The sequence below is a fragment of the Lathamus discolor genome, chromosome 1 (assembly GCF_037157495.1).
Source record: "Lathamus discolor isolate bLatDis1 chromosome 1, bLatDis1.hap1, whole genome shotgun sequence".
Taxonomy (NCBI): Eukaryota; Metazoa; Chordata; class Aves; order Psittaciformes; family Psittacidae; genus Lathamus; species Lathamus discolor.
In genome coordinates, this window is record NC_088884.1 from 28,577,497 (window position 1) to 28,598,210 (window position 20,714).

The 20,714-nt window shown below is 42.7% G+C and overlaps 1 protein-coding gene across 1 annotated transcript in view; it reads left to right on the forward strand.

The window, feature by feature from the left end:
* The first annotated feature begins 2,306 nt into the window (after window positions 1–2,306).
* Window positions 2,307–20,714, forward strand: part of LAMB4 (laminin subunit beta 4) — a 54,664-nt gene continuing 36,256 nt past the window's right edge. Inside the window, 7 exon segments of the mRNA XM_065663801.1 lie at window positions 2,307–2,355; window positions 2,804–2,991; window positions 4,881–4,944; window positions 5,906–6,126; window positions 6,767–8,323; window positions 16,199–16,339; window positions 19,752–19,887. Coding sequence (XP_065519873.1) covers window positions 8,273–8,323; window positions 16,199–16,339; window positions 19,752–19,887 — 328 coding nt within the window. The 5' untranslated portion in view covers window positions 2,307–2,355; window positions 2,804–2,991; window positions 4,881–4,944; window positions 5,906–6,126; window positions 6,767–8,272.

Genomic DNA, 20,714 nt, shown 5'->3' on the forward strand with positions numbered 1-20,714 from the left:
GCAGATTTTAAGCTCACAAGCCAGTTTTCAGACCTGAAGTGAAAAAAAGATCTTGTGCTTAAGATCTCTGTTTGTTCCCTTGTGTTGGTGGAGCTGCCTCTTACCACAAACCTCACCCCTTAGTAACAAGCAACATTAGTTTATCTCCGGATTTTTCCTTACAATTGCAGCAATTCATTTTCTCTGCCAGCGACCCCTCTGTGGCTTTACAGTTGTGCTGCTACCAAACCAGACTTGCAAACTCATTACGGTGGGGCTACGTTTATGTTGCTGCCACCAGGCACTACAGCCAAAAAGAGAGCTCTCCAATGTCTTCTGGGAAATATGAACATGGTAGTGACATCAAAGTTCTTCAAGGAAAAGTGCTTCATGTAAGATTTAAAGATATATATACACCAAACATTTCTATTCATACACCAGAAAAGAGAGACACTGAAGACTCCAGTTGTATTTTTGATGAGGCAAGTAAATCAAACCCACACCCCAGCACCACAGAAAGTGATGAGTTTCACAGCATTCATACAGATTTGCTCTTTGTAGTGGTTTAGAGGGAAAAGTAGATCCATGATAAGAGTTGCAAGCAGCATGCAAAAGTATATACAATTTGGATAAGAAAACCCATTGTCTGGATATCTACAGCATTAGGGAACAAAAGGAACCTGCAAAAGAGAAAACAGTACAGATTTAAAGAGTAATTTTTGCTTTTTAGGGATAGTGGGTTTCAAGGAACATACAGGAACAGATCAGTCTGTTGTGATAATTTTGGCAACTATAGTAACAGCTGGATCAGAGAGTCAGAAAGAAAAAGAGGGGGGAGAGAGAGAATGATACTAAAAGCGAGAAATAACTAGGCCAAAAATATATTTATCTGTATATTTGTTTCCTCATCTTAGAAACAGCAGGAAGCTTTAGCTACAGCACTTAAAGCTCTTATATTGATATCCCAGTGCTCATAGGGTATAATTCAGCAGCCAGGGATTTTGCTGGCTAAGCCCTATTTTCCCTTGAAATGCTGTCAGCACTGAGGCCTGGAAAGAGCAACTGATAGATCTGGTTATTAGCTGTGCATCCGAGATGCTCAACAGATGTTCTTACAGGCTACGAACTAAAGCAACCAAATTGGCTCACAGATAAAAACCAGCTTTGGTACTCAATTCTGCATTGAGATGCCCCTTACATCTTGTGGCCTGGGACAAAACTGCTTGCAGCAGGAAAACACAGTAAGCATTTTTCAGAATTTAAGAAAAATAGAGAAAACTATATAGTGAGAACACTGCATTGTACACACACTATGTATTTGCCTGCACTGTGCAAACAAAAAAAAATATTAACAGTGATCATATTGCATCCATCAAGTGCCAGAGTATCCTAATTCAAACTGTGCTCCTTACCGTATCCCTTTGTGTGTTTTCTGCCCTCCTGATCAGACTCAATGGCAGCCTACAAGCGCCTGCCAGAAGCCTGAAGGGATCAGGGGAGGAGGGAGAAACCCAGCTGTCGACTGCACGCCACGTAGGGGAGGCAAGGGGCTGCCCCTCACATACACACCTCGTTTCACATCGGTATTTAACAAGATCCCAAAGCACCCCAAGACTTGAGTGCAGTCATCTGTGTAAAAGTACAGCTGCCTTGCCCCCCAAACACAGCACTTCTTAACTGTTACAAATTTATGAAGTCCCTTGATGTGTGCAAAGAAACCACATAAGGTGTCTCATATGTCAAACCACAACTGAGGCAGGACATAAAAGAATAAATTCCAGAAATATTAGGCTATGAAGCACATTGATCTCAAAGATGGTAAAAGAGATGGTAGACCAAAGAGGAGGAAATGTAAACGTTCACAGATACCCCTCCTGCACTTCAGCACACTTCACGGTTAACATGCAGGACACACAAAACTGAAAGCCTGGCTAAAGCATTCCAAGACGAAACCCAAACCCTATCGTTTGCTGCGGCTGCAGTCGCCTGCTCAGGTGTTTCACTACGGCTGAAAGGCACTTTGAAACCGTTAGTGAGAAACGGCGAGCGGAACGGAACGGGCAACGGGAGCGGCCGGGAGAGCCCAGGCGGCGCGCAGGGGCTGAAGCAGCGCGGGAGGGGTCAGGCGAGGCAGGAGTATGGGGAGCGAGCAGCCGCTTTACCGGAACATGGAGGCATCGGGGTGGCATTTAGGAAGGAGAAGGAAATACAGGTGCAGGAGAGCAAATATGGAGATGAGGGGGTGGGAGTGGCTGGAAAGTGGGTGGAGGGAAAGAAAATCAGCCCTAGGGGTGAGTGATGGGAGCTGGGAGAAGTAGGGGGTGTAGGGATTCTCTGCTGGGACAAGGAGGATGGTGAGGGGCAGCCGCAACGGCGGTGAGGGCGCTGAGGCGCGGCCATGAGGGGTAGCGGGCTCCAGGGCAGACGCCGGGTGGCGATGGAGGCGGAGGTGCCCTCTGCCAATCAGAAGGCACCACGCTCACGGGAGGGTCCGCTCTGTGCGCGCCTTGCCTCCCCTCGCCTCGCCGGGTGGCGGGAGCCGATCGCTGCCGTCACCTGCCCCGGAGCCGTGCTGTTTCTCGCCGGCGTTCGCCCTGTGCCGCGGTCCAGCTTGGGGTGGCGCTGGGTGAACCCCAGGCTCTGCCATAGCGGCGGCGTCTGCCCTGCCGCTCGCTGCGGAGCCGCTGTTCCCGACTTCTAGCTCGGGGTGGCTGTGCCTGGCACCTGCCCCTCAGGCGGCGAGGTTGGCTGGTCAGACGAGGATTCCGGCGTTTGTGCGTCCCCTACGTTGGCTAACGCTTAAAAGCGGTTTATATCGTCCCAGGTTGCCCTACGGCTCTGTCTTCGCCTGTGAGGTAACCCTGTGCCAGCGAGCCCGGTGGAGGCACAGGGCAGGCGAGCTCTTGCCCCCATCACTGTGGCAGTGGTTCCAGTGGTGCCATTTCCTTACCCAAAACCTGGATGGAGTTACCGTGCCTCCATGAGGAGGAGCTGCAATTGCAGTGCAGTGGTGTAAGTGGCTATCGTGGTGGTGCTTATTTATGGTCTTCCATTTTCTTGGTGTCTGTGTAGCTGGTTTAAATAAAAACGTGGTGATGGAAGGAAGGCCTTGGTCTCTATTCTGCATTGTTTTTCTGTCCCACTTCTGGTCTTTTGAGAGACCCTTTCTTAAACTATTTCCATTAAAATTTCTATTCATAGGGTCTCAGAAAGCAGCAATCCTGCTTACTGAAAGGAAAAATATGTTAGAGCCACTTCAGCTACCTGAAACATTCCTATTTGCCATTAATTCATCATGTAAGTGGGATAGCTTCATTCTGTGTAATCACCAGTGTTTTAATCCATACCCCAAAATAATTTATCACAAAATCTTTTTAAATATAAGTTAGTTCTAATTTTTCTTCTGAATATTTCTGTGAACTAACATTTAAAATGTGACTTATACAGCTGCTCCATGAAGCATGTACTTCTCTTCCAGGGGAGGTGGGATAAGTACTGTACTCAGCAAAGTACTGTGGAAATGGGGGTTAAAACATGGCAGTGTAATCTCGTTGGGGTTTTGGTTTGGGGTTTTTTCTTTTTTCCTTTTCCCAAGCATTTAAATTGTTTTGTGTCGATAGATAACCAGTTTGAAGTCATGCCTTTCATTCAGCAGAGATTTCCTATATGTTGTTGATGGATTGTATGGTGTGTGTGTGTGGAGGAAGGGTACATCAGTCACAGAGCTGAATTCCTCTCTAGATTACAAATGTCAGGTTAGTAATAAATCCTAATCTGTCACTTCTTGGCTATTTTTAGTAATTAGATCCTGATTACAAAATAGAAATTTTTTATGATTTATCAAGTTACATAAAGCCACTAATCCTTCCACATAAGGGTTTCTTGAATTTTCTGAACACTCAGCAGAAGGCCAGTAACTATGAGGAGACAAAGGCGCAGTAGTGTGCATTGTGAGCATCAGTATTTCTGTGATTTTGATGTTCCGTTTTCCATTCTTTGGAGCATCGTTTTTCTGAAGAAAACACATGACCATTAATAAACAGGTCTCTCAAAGCTTCTTTGAAGTTGTATTCACAAATAATCCTATTTCTTTACTCCTTTGCTACAAGTGTGCTGTGTCCCAGCGTAAAGCTTAGTCTTGAAAAGTATCATTGGTCTTAAAAACCTGGATAGTGGGAAGGATTTAGGCTTCTGCAGGGCTACCTGCAGAACATTGTTACGTGGCATAATGGAGGGATATGAATGATTAGCCTTTGATAGAGGAAGAGACATTGCTATTTGTTAATTGCATGAAAGTCACTAAAGTCTTTTTCAGGGTTGGGGAGAGGTCTGGGTAAGCTTTATGTGAAATGATGTCAATACTAGGATATTCCTAAATAGTGACAAGCTTGACATAGTCTTACTAACATTCTATCTAAAATGTTCAAGCTGTGGTGACCCTTGTGGTTTTACAAATATACTGGTAGCGTGCAGGTAAGTTGATGCTTAATCAGCACATTAAGGGTCCCAGAACTTACTGTGAAATCTGTGCAAGGAAGTATGTACATTTAATTGTTTGGGCTCTACAAGAAATAAATCTTTAGAGTTTTCTTGAAAATTATTCTCTTGATGTTCTGCCAGGCCAAACAGGCTCTAAGAAAATCTTGCAAATGGCTAGAAAAGTTTTACTTTGTAAGAATATTGTTGTGATTTTAATAATAAAGAACATGAACTCCATGTTTTAGTGGTGGTAATTTTTGTTTGGTTTTAATTATTATTTATTTTTATCATACCTGTTGCTTTCTGTAACAATCTGAATATGATTGGTGAGAGCTGAACCTGGCAAAAATACCAACTGTTAATTAAGCTGCATCTATTGTAAATGTAATGTGGCAGTCACCAGGGTTTCAATTAATTTTCAGGACACTTCTGCAAGCTGATTTGAGGGGGTCGAGATACTCTTACATGAGCACCTCAACATGCTGGGTAGGTCCAGTGCATGCCAACTCTTTAAACAGATGTTGTGTTCTGCACAGACCTGCACACACAGTGCATGGAGACCCTGTGGCCACACCTGTGGATGGCTCTGGTTTGCTTCAGCCTCTATTCCTGCATGGCCATACTTTTTTTCCCCAAACTACTAGCACGTATGTCCTGGGTTTAGAAGTAGCAGTCAGTTTTTCTCCTTCTTAGTAGCTGGTGCAGCACTGTGTTTTGACTTTCAGCCTGGGAACACAGCTGATAACACCAATGTTTTTAGTTGTTGCTAAGTAATGTTTACCCTGACTAAGGACTTTGTGAGTCTCATGCTCTGCAGGGGACGGGGGAGGCCGGGAGGAAGCAGAGACAGGACACCTGACCCAAACTAGCCAAAGGGGTACTCCATACCACAGCACGTCATGCCCAGGGAAGTAACTGGGAATTACCCGGAAGGCCGCGGGCTCTCTTTGGGGGCGTCGAACTCGTTCGGCAGTGGTATTGTATTCCCTTGTTATTTCCCTTATCATTATTATCATTGGTGGTAGCAGCAGTGATTTGTGTTATACCTTAGTTACTGGGCTGTTCTTATCTCAGCCCGCGGGAGTTACATTCTCTCGATTCTCCTCCCCAAAGGGAGAAAAGGGGGGGGGGGGAAGTGAGTGAAGGAGCTGTGTGGCTCGGTTTAAACCACAACAACATGGCACTTCTTTCATGTTCATCCGACTAAGCCACAAATTCTAGCTGCAACTTTCAACATCTCTGCAATCCCCTGCCCAGCTCTCTCACATCTTCCTTGCCCAGCCTGTGTCCCTAGGATTAACTGTGGACCTTCTCAAAAGTCTTTTCTCTGCCAGGGTACCTTAATGAGCTGCTTTTCTTCTCTCTCCCACCCTCTCAATCCCCAGTGTCAAATTGACCCTGGCTTCCCTGAAGCTCTGATTCTGTTCTACCCTGTTTTCTGCTGCAGGTTGCTTTACCCTTCAAGATATAGGAGAGACTCTGAAGTGCAACCTAGCTTGGTGTTCATTGACACCTACTCCCTTGATTCCATTGCTGGGAGTTCGGATTACAGTCACGCACTATCTGTCGGGGAAGTATTGGCAACATATGAGCAAGCCAGTTGCTGTTGAAATATGCTCCACATGGATGGTTAGCAAGTGGAAGACTGCTTCCTGTTCCCTTCTTCAGGTTTGCTGCTGGCATTTTCTATGCTTGGCTAAGTTTCCATCTTACCTAGCTGTCCTGGTGGTGACAACTCTTCCTTTCCACATGATAAGGGGATGTTAGGAAAATGAAGAGTGACATTAATTTTTCTGGCTTTCTCCCATCTGGTATAATTAAGTACTTCAGGGAAAGATAAAGCAGAGGTTACATGTACTTGGTCCTGGGCAAATTATATAAATCAGTGCACCAGTAGCACACAGTTATTGCTGTGCTACTGTTTATATTGTTAGAATCCATGACAAAATCTAATCATTCCCCTCACTTATTTTATGTGTGACTTATGTGTGATGCTTCCTGTGTTTGTACAGATTCCAGATGTTACAGGATAGGCACAGATAAAATTAAATGGCTGATAGTCAGCCAGCCATCATTCTGTCATACTTTTAGGTAATTAACATGTATATGTTGATAGATTTAAATACTCCCCAGAAGCCTTCATATTAAGTTTCATTTGCAACTGAAAATGGACAATCTCCAAAATGTCAGTTTAGCTGTTTATACTGCCAGGTTAGGCAAAAGGTGTGTATAACTGTTGAAGCTTTTGACTGAGTTTGAGTTCGTCTAATGCCTGTCTCCTGTTGTCTGTGCTTGCTGTCTTCTGCAGCCGGGGACATCGTGGGTGACCACAGGAGAGAGTGCTGTTGTGCTGCGCAGCCAGACACCACGTGTAGAACATGTGGGTGACTCCAGATGGAAAATGTCAGATTTCCCAGTTATTTTAGTGTACCCATCTTTGTTTCTGCAGCTTCCTGAAGCTTATTCATTTCTACAGGTCTAAATGTCCTTCCTTAGATTTCTAGTGATTTTGTGCTACTTTTGTTTCCCAATTATGTGAGAAACTATTTCTTCCGGCCAACAAAATAATGAGAAAGAAAAGTCCGTCTCACTTTTACTAACCCAAATGAACTAAACACACCAAAATTATTTTATTCCAGTTATACTTAAGTTTGTAGTTATTGTAAAAATAAAGGAGAAACTCTGAAGGCAGGCTTTCATTTTTGAGACCAGTAGTTTGGACACTCCCCAGGACAGTGGAAGAGCTGTTTTTTTCACTTTGTGTTTCCAACTGGACTGGAGGCGGTGGCTCCCATGGGAGCTCTCTAACCACCAGGCTTTGGTGGCTCTGCAGTGGATGCTTTTGCAGCTGCTGCCATCTCCATTGTCTTACAGCGGGCACATTTTTCCCTCCACTCTTTTTCTCTCCTCAAACAGAAGCTGTCATCCTCTGTCTGTCAGGTTCTCCTCCTGGTGGTCCAAATATCCTAGGGTTTTTTTGGGAGCTTGTGGAGTTAACTCTTTGTTGTTTTTTGGTGGTTACTTTTTAGTTGTGGTCTCCTAATTTTTGTTTATCCCCAAACAAAACAACCCAAATATAGATCTTAGTTCCCAAAGAGACCACACTATGGAAGGTGTGAAAGGTTTCTGCATTGGTAGCAAAATGTTTCTCAGCCAGTAGGCCACAGAGGTTCGTCAGGGGCCAGAGAGATTCTCTGCACTCAGGATAATTTCTAAGCATCCATTTAACCTTTGCAGAATAACTTACTTTAACCTAGAGAAAAATATATAGGATAATTTAGGCTGACAGGTATGGGAAATCTAATAATAGGACTTTTAAACAGAACATTGCCACAGAAATTTGGGTGAATAAAAATAGCACAGTCTTTTCTTAGCACTTTCAGCAGAACAGAGACCATTATAGCAGAATAAAAGCACTGTTATGCCCTATTAACAGAGACTGTTGTGAGAAAAGCTTTTCAGTGAGAAGCTTCATGCTTTTATATTGCAGAGTAGTGGCTATTGTGGAAAACTACTGCTGTTATCCTAGCTCCTCATGCAAATTGTACTTAAATTCTACAAACCTATAATAGAATTTTAATCCGTGGCTTATTAAGGGGTTTCTTTGATCTTTTATTTATTTGCCAAAATACAGCTTGTTATTTTAAAACAAAGTATGATTGACTCTTTAAAAGCATATAGGTAGATCAAATTCAACAACTGTTCTTCATGCTGCTCAAGTCGATTTGCTGGCAGAACTGGAAGAACCATACTTTCTGGCCTGTGTTGTGTGTACTTTGTGGGTTTTGTTTTCTTGAAGAAGGCAATTGAAGAAATGTCTTTCCAGAAGAGTCTTTGGTCAAATTGTCTTTAAATTAGCCATTCTGTCTGACTGATACGAAGCACCTTAGCTTGAGCAGCTTGAAATGAGCAACAGTGCACTGACAAGCAAAACTTTCCATGTAGCTAAAACGTGAAATGGGTGAAGCAGACACTGGCTTTTAAAAATCTTTTCCAGTAGTCTTATTTGCAGAGACTTTAGATTATTCCTAATAAAGTCATCAGTATAAATATAGCTTCTCTTAACTCCTGCAAGTTTGATACAACTCTCCCTTTTTAGTGGAGACCCTGTTTTAGAAGAGAAACAGTGTATGGTTAATTTCTACAGTTGTGAAACATATATATGTAGCCTACAGCACTTCCATTAAAGCCTCAAAATGCAGTATTCTCTTGATAATCACAGAGGAAACTTGTATGTGGACTTAATGGGGCCAAATAAAGGCAGGAACCCAGAGAGTGTGCTTCAAAGGGGAAATCTGCCTTCTTTGGTGTACTTTTCCTTCATTTGTCTGTGGAAGGTCCATAGGGACACAGCAGAAAGACCCAGACAGCTGTGGGTGACAACCCATAGGAGCAAACACACCAGGGTGAAGCACTTCTTCAGTCTGGGTATTTGTTGATGTCTTGAAATCCATAGAGGAGCCAACAGAGCTTCTCCAAACAGCTGTGGAAATGTTGCTCTGTACAAGAAAAGAGCAGGTCATCCCAAGGGAGGAGGGTTATCTGTGCCTCCCCAGGCTGGATGTTGCTTTGTGTTCCCATCTGGAAGGTAGTTTTCATCAAGGAGGTGCCAGTTCCATGGGGTTTTTTTTCAGTTTATTTTTCAGATATAATAAATCATCACTTGAAAAATATATCTGAAAGTTCACCATAGCTATCCTGACATTGTATAAAGCAAAAAGCAGGGCTATATCCAAGCCCTGAGGAACCCTGGTTACTGGCGCAAGGAGGGAAAGACTATTCACAAGGACTGTGGTAGGGGAACAGGCCCCTTTGGGAGGACATTCAGAGCACCTACAAGTTCTGATTCACCATATGGCTGTGCTGATCTAACAGTTCTCCACTGCTAGTGGTCTGGCATCAGCCTTTGTCCACCTACCTGGCATCAGAACTGATGTGCCTCTGATCCCATGCACCATGGCACTAGGATAATCCCATGCTCAAGTGATTTTATTTCTTATTGAAACAGTAAGGAAAGCTGCAATTATTTTTTATTTTTTCTGATGTTTTTCACATTTTTATTACAGGGGAATAAATCCATATATCCAAGGAGACATTCTCATTCCGAATGTCCATTGGAGGAAAATGTGTACCTGTAGGTGCTTGTGCCAGCTGCCCATCATCTAGTATCCTGGGGCCAGGCTCTGAAGCAGGCTGGTTCCTCTACCCCTGCTCTCTTCCCTTACTGCTGGCTGGTGTCTCTGAAGTGCTAACAATTCCTGCCCTTTGTGTGTGTTACGGATATGCCTTGGGCTTAAGAAATTACAACCATAGGACCTGTGATGACTTGAAAACTCACACACCAATGCTATCTGCCCTCCAGCCGGCATGGGACAAGTGATGCATTATAAATCCAGATCCTCTACCAGTGGAGAGATTAAAGCAAGTAAGAGGTTTCTTAATCCCTGCCTCAAGCGGTTTAAAACTTCCCTCTTGCTTGGGGTCCTACATAAATCAAAACACAGGACTGGCTATATTCTGCAAATAAATCTTCCTTGATATTTACGTCTCACATAACTTCTCTGTAACAAAATCTGAATCCCCTACCAAATATGCTAATAAAATGTCAACCCTGGTATAATTTAGTAGCATCACAATGATAACACCTACTTCAGTTATATGTTACTTTCAGAGAGCACTTGACATAGTGCTTACACATAAAAAGTAATATTATTATCTTAATACATTATTTAGTCTTTTATTTCTTAATATTGAAATACACTAAATATAAACCATCTGTACAATAACTAATCATGAACGAATACAAAACAAATATAGATTAAATTAGCTTGAAAAAAGTCTCCCACAAGTGAGTTCCATATGCACTTGAGGAAAATGACTTCAGAAAATAAAAGTATATGAATTATTCCTGCTGGAGTGAACAATCAGTAATGGCAGAGGACACTTCATACTGAGCATTGCAATAGGATTAAAGAACATGTATATTTATTTTTTCCTGAAAGAATAGGAGCTACCAAAAGAAAAGTGATGATTAGTCTATAAAACATATTTTGCACATACGGAAAACCTTTTGTTTGAGGGTGTGATGGTACTTTACAGGCAATCATGAATTAAGCCTTACAAGCTGTCACAGGAGAACTGGTAACAAATATATCACAACTAAGAATGTGTACCCAACACAACCTGCCATTCTAAAGACTGGAATCGAAGTGCCACAGGTTTCAACAGAGGCACCAAAACCCAGTGGCCAGTTCTGTGCACGAGCTGGTGAATGCCATTTTAAAGTTGCTCCATCACCATGTTTCCCATGACCACACTGTGCTCTGCACACCACCCTTCCCCATGCTTGCTGCTGGAGGCAGTTACAGGCAAAGCTTATGCTGAAATGTGGCGACTGTGACTCAAGTTGCCTTGTTGTCTTTAGCCTTAAATTGAAAAAAACCTAGTGCTCCTGGTGGGGATCCAGAGCTTGAGCTAATCTGAAGCTGGCTCCATATGTCCACACAGGTGTGATCGCATCTTTCAGGTGTGATCCTCATCTGATTGCACCTGTGTGGATGGCACAAAACCCCAAATCAGCGTTTCTGCTTTTGTACCGGATGCAAAACCCCAAATCAGCACTTCGACACCATTTGTACCCCTGCTGGGAGGACTTGTCCATTCTAGCTAATGTTCAGATAAGTCAGTGCCACGACTTTGATGTTTGATTGCAAACTGGACCAGCAATTGATTAATTAAACAATCAAAGAGTTGTTGCCAGCACTTTAAGAATCCTAGCCTTTTCAGTTGCATGAACTTTTCTGCTGTGAACTTAACCTGTCACAATTTTCTTTCACTGCACATATTTGCTGATGCCAGAAGCTCCGTCAGAAAGACTTCACAAATCAAGTGTTTGGCAGGTTGCAGGCTGGGTCTCATTCTCACCTCCACCTTGGTGCCTCAGGGGACATGCTGTCTTCTCTAGCTGAAGCACACAGGTATGCCTTTGCTTGCTTTCCTCAGTCAGTTGTGCTCATTTCCAGCTAAAACACTTGGATGTCTGAAACCCAGGTAAGACCTCTTCAATATTTAATTTTTCTACTAAGCATGAAACTAAAGTATGTTGGGGTTTGGCCAGTCCTTGTTTCTCTGTTAAAGGGAGTCATGTTTAAAGCGTATCATTGGTATTGAACATCACGGTCTTAGCATAGGGACTGAGGTTATTTTTACTGTGGATATCTATACTCACTGCAGTGCTATCGCAGTGGTTGCAGCTTAAGTCATCTCTGAGTCTGTCCATTATTATGACAGAGTGTAAAATTTAAAGTACAATGCAACAGGAAATTGTTTGCTTGGTTTTGCCCAGACACTGGTTCCACCACCATCTCTCTGTAGCTGGGAGCCAGGCTCAGCTGCTCCATGCTCACTGACATTGTCTCCCTGTCACACCCCAGGCTCGCTGTGGTTGTGACAGGTGAGAGGACCTGAAGCAGCATGAAAGGCTGGTGGCCCTTGGTAGCTTTCCCTACCTGTGGTTGCTGAAATAGCCATGTAGGTATGGCTGTCGTGTCATGGGTTGTATAAAGCTGTGTGAACCAAACTTACATGCAGCCTACTGGAATCCTTTCAATGCCTTTACTTATGTTGCCCGTATTCAGGGTGTTTCATCTTAGCACATTTAGCACAGAGATGGCTGTATGAAGGTGAGGAACAAGAATGGAGCCAGAAAGTGGCACTCTGGGCATGCTCACACAGGGATTCCCCAGCAACTCGAGCTGCATCAGTGTGCTGACCTCCTTGGTGCCTACAGATGGAGAAAAGAGTTGGAAGGTGCAAAGATGGGGAACAGGCTGTTGTTTCAGAGCTCTGCTTGGTGGCATGATGCTGTATTGTCTTTTATATCCGTGTCTGCCTTCTCTTTTTCCATCAGAGATTTTGTGGTGGCAAGTCTTGCTTTCCTCCTGGTAAGCGGAAAGAGAATGGGTGTGAAGTAAATGCCACAGTAAAACCTCCATTGGGTTCATGCTCTGGTTCCCCTGTATGAGTTTTTTCATTGATACAACATTTTTTTCTTCACTATAAGATGTGTTTGTGATCTTGTTTCTGCCAAAATTCATAGCACCTGACATCAGGCATTTCTCAGTGGCATCTTCATTAGGACTGTAGTCTTTGTTTTAAGTTAATGAAAAGAAATAAAAGCCTCTAGAGAAGGAGTTAGACTTCTCCAAACAGCCCTGCTGAATCTAGTTAAGATTCAATAGCTGGTATTTGAATACTATAATGTTTTTGCTGATAGCATTATGTTTTTATTTTACACTAAGTGTGAATGTGTTTTCAGTGTTCTCCGACAGCCTTTGTGACATGTCCCTCTGCTTTCATCCTGGTTTCAGTTCAGAGATTTCTGTGATGAGAAATTTTTGCTACAACGAAATCAAAGCCAGGGCTTCATTTTGGTTTTTATATTTTTTCTTATGACTGTCACTTTACTAAAGGCTAGCTCGGGGTAAGCCTACGCACAAGGGTGTGTAGACTTACCTTGGTGAGGCAGAGCACCAAGTGACCCATCAGTTCTTCTCTTGCAGCAGTACCAGTTTGAGTTTCATGGGAGGCATGAAGCTGGGGCTGGCCATCCTGTTGTACCTCAGTAAGTACAGATGTTACAGTTACTCAGGCCGGTGTTGAAATGTTATCATGTGATTTACACATCTCTGCAAGATTTTATTAAAGTGCTTTTTTTAAGTACATTAAGACACATGTGACAGTGGGTACTTATTTCCCACTATTCTGCCTAGGAGCTATGAGTGATACGAATCCTTCAAGTATAAAGGAAAGATACATGCTGTAACTGAGTCTGAATCAGGCCCTGAAAGGGGCAATCAATATCTGCTAACAAATAATAAGCATGGGTCTGCATAAATAAAGAAGAGCTGGCTAACCAAACTTATGTGTTGTTTTATGCCTAAGAGTCAAGTGTCACTCATCATCTGAAGTATAGCCTAAGCCATAAACTGAAATCTGGCTGTAAAATACTGCATTTTTACTGCTAAAATTGCATGACTGTTTCTAGTGTTCTCTGGGATCTTCATGTATCAATTGTTGGAGGTTTCTTTAACTACACTTTTTATAACAAGTTCAGCCAGGTAAAATTGAACAGATAAAGCCTCCAAGGTGCCCATTCCTGTTCAGGGTTTCAGGACAGAACTTGTTTAAAAGAACAAGCCCTGTAAGGGAAGTCTTAACATAATGGGGAAAATATTTAAAGTTGTTTCAGGCAAAATACACACAAAAAAAAAAAATCCTGCAATTATTTAAAGAATTCAGAATTACTGTGAGAATGAAGACCTTGGGCCCACTGCAGGAGAGGATCTGGTTCGAGGCCATCTTAAGAACCTGAATGTACACAAGTCCGTGGGACCTGATGAAATCCATCCACGGGTCCTGAAGAAGCTGGCAAATGAAGTTGCTAAGCCACTGTCCATCACATTTGAAAAATCATGGCAGTCAGGTGAAGTTCCCAATGACTGAAAAAAGGGAAATGTAACTCCCATTTTCAAGAAGAGAAAAATGGATGACCCAGGGAATTACAGACCAGTCAGTCTCACCTCTGTGCCTGGCACATTCTCCTGGACAGCATGCTAAGGCACATGAAAAACAACAAGGTGCTTGGTGACAGCCAGCATGGCTTCACTAAGGGGAAATCCTGCCTGACCAATTTGGTGGCCTTCTATGATGGGGCTACAGAACCGATGGACAGGGGTAGAGCAGTTGATGTCATCTACCTGGACTTGTGCAAAGCATTCGACACTGTCTCACACGACATCATTGTCTCTAAATTGGAGAGACATCAATTTGATGAATGGACCACTCAGTGGATAAAGAACTGGCTGGATGGCTGCACACAAAGAGTTGTGGTCAATGGCTCAATGTCTGGCTGGAGACCAGTAATGGTGGTGTCCCTCAGGGTTCAGTTTTGGGACTGGTCTTGTTCAACATCTTTGTTGATGAGAGGGACAGTGGGATTGAGTGCACCCTCAGCAAGTTTGCCGATGACACCAAGCTGTGTGGTTCGGTTGAAACACTAGAGGGAAGGGATGCCATCCAGAGGGACCTTGACACGCTTGTGAGGTGGGCTGATGCCAACCTTATGAAGTTTAACCATGCCAAGTGCAAGGTCCTACAGCGGGTTAGAGCAATCCCAGGCACAGCTACAGACTGGGCAGAGAAGAGATTCAGAGCGGCCCTGAGGAGAAGGACTTGGGGGTGTTGGTCGATGAGAAAATGAATATCAGTGTGCTCTGGGCTTCAGTGTGCGCTCGCAGCCCAGAAAGCCAACCGTATCCTGGGCTGCATCAAAAGGAGTGTGACCAGCAGGGCGAAGGAGGTGATCCTGCCCCTCTACTCTGCTCTTGTGAGACCTCACCTGGAGTATTGTGTGCAGTTCTGGTGTCCTCAACATAAAAATGACATGGAACTGTTGGAACAAGTGCAGAGGAGGGCCACGAGGATGATCAGGGGACTGGAGCACCTCCCGTATGAAGATAGGTTGAGAAAGTTGGGGCTGTTCAGCCTGGAGAAGAGAAGGCTGCATGGAGACCTCGTAGCAGCCTTCCAGTATCTGAAGGGGGCCTATAGGGATGCTGGGGAGGGACTTTTCGTCAGGGACTGTAGTGACAGGACAAGGGGTAACGGGTTCAAACTTAAACAGGAAGTTTAGATGGGATATAAGGAGGAAGTTCTTTACTGTAAGGGTGGTGAGACACTGGAATGGGTTGCCCAGGGAATTTGTGAATGCTCCATCCCTGGCAGTGTTCAAGGCCAGGTTGGATGAAGCCTTGGGTGGGATGGTTTAGTGTGAGGTGTCCCTGCCCATGGCAGGGGGGTTGGAACTAGATGATCTTAAGGTCCTTTCCAACCCTATTAATTCTATTTATTCTATTTATTTAATTATTCTATTAATTATTCTATTATTTATTCTTATTTATTTTATATTTATTTATTTATTTATTTTATATTTATTTATTTATATATATTTATATTTATTTATATTTATTATTATTCTATTAATTATTCTATTAATTATTCTGTGTGATTATTAATTAATATGTAAATAATTATATAATTGATATGTAGCTATTAATTATTAATAAACTAATTATAAAGAAATTATTTAAAATTAAATTAAAAATATTAATTAATGTGTAATTCCATGGGGGCTGAACAGAGGGTTCTGGGACCAGACATTGGGGTTCATTGTAAATCATCAGAAAATCTGAGGGACCCCTGACATCAGTAAATCAATCCCAGTTTCATTTCCACCGTTAGCACTTTGAAATCAACAGAAATCAATAGAATTAACCCAAATCTGTGTTTGCTCACAGAGTCAATCGAAATGCTGGTGATTCTGCTGCAGGAGTGCTGGCTGTGGGTATGCCAGGGTAGGAATCATAAGAAATTATTGCACATAGCAGATTGGCTTGTTTACTGTGCAATAATGTGCTGGTAATTTCAGTTTTAGCATAGATTTGCAATATGCCAGCTGTATTTCTTACAATGATTTTATCGCAGGACTGTTCATTATCAAAGCTCTTTGAGGTTCTACCAAATTATATTATTAAGGGTAGAAGGAGTACAGCAAAGAATAATTGAGTTTTCTGCTGATGTCGGGATTTAACTGATTTTGTCTGGAGAATCCTGATGGGTACACTAAGCCATTTAATCAGTCTTTGATCTTCTTTTGCTCTCAGTGCTGATAAGACTCCAGCATGCTCAGGATGACTGTGATGCTGGATCCTGCCACCCAGCTGTTGGGGACCTTCTCCTGGGTCGCAGCAAGCAGTTAACAGCTTCATCAACCTGTGGCATGAATAGCCCTCAGAAGTACTGCATTATAGGCTACCTAGAGGTTGGTTAGCTCTTTTTTTTTTAATAAACTGAAGTCTGCTTACTAACAATATTCTCATCTGTAAAGGGAATTTGCTCAGACTAAGAAGTTTCTGTTGGAGATGTCTGAATAATCATTAGACAGTGTGACATAAATCTGGTGGAAGCTCTGCCTTACTGCAGCACCTATGGAGGGTTTGGCAGCAAAGAGCCTCCGCAGTGATGTATAGCTTCTCAAGAGGAAGAAGCATCCATGAGATGCAAATGAGCACAGGGATTTCTGAAGGAGCTTTGCTCTGCAAGTCCTTTTCGCACTCATACCTCAGAGGTAAAGAGCACAGTTTGCATGTGTGTGAGTGCAGGAGGACTGTGATCCTGCGGGCTGTGGACACTGCCCTGATGGACTTTCACTGACGTACATGTCCCATGCAGTATTAAGACCTCAGGCATCCTCTTAAGAGATTCAGACCATGTCCTCTCATATCTTTTGATCTGAAATAAGAACAGTATTGATAAAAGCAGAAAACCATGTCTGGCAGAGGGAAAACCTAACGATATAGTCCAGTCTTTGGTGGGTAGGCAGAGCCAAACCGTGGATGATCAGAAGGATCCCTCTTGCTCCCTGGCTACAGTGATGGGGGCTGTGGGGGAGCAGCAGATGTGTGGGAGATGCATCAGGCAGAAATGAGACACATCTTGGAGGACTTGGCCTGGCTGAGCTAATAAATTATCACAAATAGAAATATTTTCACTAAATACCAGCTTAGGCTGAAGAGGAGGTTAATAAAATACAGCTTAATTTATAAGCAATTGAAATAATTACAGTTTATGACCTCCTGGCAAAATGGGGTGACACATCTGCAGAGTAAAGCTGTGCCATACTGAGATGGCACCAAGCACTGCTCCAAGTCACATATTGCAGCTATGGATTTCTGCAAAATGTGAATGTTTCTTTACTCTTCTGAAAGAGCCTGAGTTTTGGCACCGCTTGGGAGATGGGCATAAAGAGTCATCTCAGAGACATCATCTTTCTAGCCCTAAGCCAGATGATTGCCTTTTATTTTTGCTTTTTGAGATCAAAGAGCAATAAAAAAATTAAGATTTTCACTTGCCTGTACTTATGCTTTGAATTGTGTAAGTACAGATTCATGAAAAGGAGCAGCTGTTCCACAGTAATCCTTGTGATTTAATGCCGCTTCAATGTATCTTGACCCCTGGTGACTGTCTCCTGAAGAGAATGAGAGCTACAAATTCTGCTGCTTTGCAGAGCTCAAAGATAGAGGCTTATGCTCTGGCAATGTGTCCTGCTCTATCAGCTCACCTTAAATGTGTGTGTCCACTTCAGTACATCAGAGTCCCACTGAACCTAATTCTCCTTCTCACTAGCACATTTCAAAGGCTTTGCTGGAGGCAGGCCAGGACGCTTTGCGTCTTGCAAAGCAAAGTTCTTCCTCCTCCAGTTCCCCTCCTGGTGACTTGTGTCAGGCATCGTGAAGAGAGCAGACCTTTCTTGTGGAAGTCTGTGCTTGTCAACATGTCAAGAGCCAGGGCTCAGCTGCGATGTCCTATTGGAAATTAGACTGAAAAAAAAAATTAAGAGTTCAACTGCTTTGTGTTTGAAAAGCAGCACTGCAAATCATTTTCAGTCTTTAATGTGTCTTACTGTTTCCAAATGTATGTTAAGTGGGTTTTAGCTCTATGATTGGATTCACTACTTACACATGTTTTAAAAAGAAAACAAGAACGCTCAGTATTGAGCAGAGTATAAAGATGCATACTTCAGAGGCAAATGGAATCTGACAGATTTGCCTTATGTGAACATGTATGAGTTTGTCCTTTGGGGCACAGAAGGATGTTTATGTAGCAACCTTAACCATAAGTTGACTGAGTATTATATTGTATGCCTCTATAAAAACCAGAGAGTGGATGTGTGCAGTCCTGCCAAATGCTTAGATCACCTGAGCTCACCTTACCAGAGCTTTGTGAAATGAGATGGCATGAGACTATCTTTTGTATTTCTGTCCCATCTTCTAGATTGTGCATTTGTACACTTGTCATGTGTGGTATAGAATGACTGAATATATTCTGTATTTATTATAATGTTTAAAACACATGGCTTATACCTGTAAATCTGTATCTCTTCATTTATTTAAATGTGAATAGCTCCCAGGTGATTTCACAATATAAAGACATGCAAATCATTCCTAATGCTTCTCTGTAGATCCTGAGCATCTACAGAGGGCAGGGTGCCGCTCCATCAATCCCATTCTGGGTTGTTTCCAGCCCAGCTTCTGCCACTGCCTTCTACTTTCTGATTTCAGCAGCATCCGTATCAGCCTTTCAGCTTTGGCTTACTCCTGAGCTCTCATACTCAGTCTCTGTCCAAATCTTGTAAAGTACATCTATGCAGTGCAGCCGCCATTGCTCACTTGTAAAGTACATCTATGCAGTGCAGCTGCCATTGCTCACCCTGCCATATGCTGCCCTGTGGCCCTGCCAGCTGTGATCGTATGCTGCATGGGTCATCTCCCAGCCCAACATGTTTGCCTTGTCACCTCTCCTTACATCTCCCACTCAATCCCCATCTAGCACCTCAGGAGTTCCTTGTCCTCACTTTCAAAGCTCTTTTACAGGTGTAAACCTCTCATTCAGCATTGAGATATTGGCTAATCACTGCCACCTTCATCTTCTGCTTGTTACATTTTCAAACAAGAGTCTTTCATCCTATTGACATCATGATTTTCTTCCTTTGCATTGCTTTTAAACTTTTTCAGTTTCCCTGTGCCTACAAAACTGGTGGTGTCAGCGCAGACCACCTATTTATACACTACCTGGATCCATCCTTTCCTTCCATTTGTACAATGGCATCTGCCTCCTGCCTCTGGCTGGGTCTCCAAGCTGCTAGAAAATAAGCAAAAGGGAAAGAAGAAAAATGTATAAATGATTTAGTGAATGTTCCTCTTCAAGGCTTCTTCAGATCTTGAAAGATCCAGTTCTCTCTTGTATCCCCTCTGCCTCCTTGCTGCTGTCTGGCTGAAAGTTTCTACAGCCTTTTTGAGACATGAATAAAAGATCAACTTTTAAAAAATAAAATTCTCCTGAGAAACTCTTGCAAAACAAACCCTCTGGAAGAATCAACACCTTGACAAGCTTTTTTCTTTGCTCTTCCTGAGATCCCTTCTCCACTGAAAAAGTGCACTTTTAATAGAGTGCACCTGGGGCAAACTGAGGCTGACCTTTATTATATGCATGCTTTGTGCATATGGTTATTTTCTTGGGCTTGTCCCTTGTATATGAAAGTCTGAGTGACTGAAAGTACAGACATCCGAAGCAACATGACAGGTTACAGTCTTGCAATGGCATAAATACTTGCAGATTTATCTGATCTTTAGAGAAGAGACCAAGTCCATCTTTCTTCTCATTTTGTTTTTTAGGCTGAACAGAAGTGCTTTCTCTGTGATTCCAGGTACCCATATAATCCCTACACTCAGCACAATAGTCACATGGTTGAAAATGTTATCACAACTTTTGAGCATGATAGAAAAAAGAAGTGGTGGCAGTCAGAAAATGGTAAGTTTCTTTGAGAATATATTACTGCAAATGTTACTGTGAGAGTTATTTATGTCATTGGCATTCACCGTGTTGCCTTCATGAAGAAATGAAACAAAATTGCATCTATTCTTTGATTGGGTAATACTGAGTGACTTAAACCTATTTGTGTGTAGCAGTACAGGAGTTTAGAAATTCTGGTTTTCCACATACCAATTTTAAGCACAACATCTCCAAGAGCTGGACAGAGGACCTGTGACAGTGCTGTGTTATACATGGTGGCCATGTATAATGGGGTGTCTGCCTTTCGGGGAAATGTGATTTGGAGCAAAAGGTACATTTGCCTACAGATGGGTAATGAAAGAGTGTGTAAAACACAAATTTCCATTAAAAAAGACAGTGCTTGCCATGTAAAGATATAATAATTTAGCGAATAAATAAAGCCTTTCTATGATCACCCGTATTGCCTCATTTAATTTTGTCACAGGCTTCTCTCTAATAGTTCTTCACTGATGTCATAGAACAATAGAATAGTTTTGGTTAGAAGGGACTCTAAAGGTCTAGTCCAACCCCTGTGCAATGAGTGGGGACACCTTCAACTAGAGCAGGTTGCTCAGAGCCCAGTCCAAACTGACCTTGAATGTTTCCAGGGATGGGACATTTATAATGTCTCTGGGCAACCTCTTCCAGTGCCTCACCACCCTCATCGTAAAATTTCTTCCATATATCCTGTCTGAATCTCTCCTCTTTCAGTTTAAAACCATTACCCCCTTGTCCTATTGTAACAGGCCCTACTAAAAAGTTTGTCCCCATCTTTCTTATAACCCCTTTTTAAGTACAGTACCAGT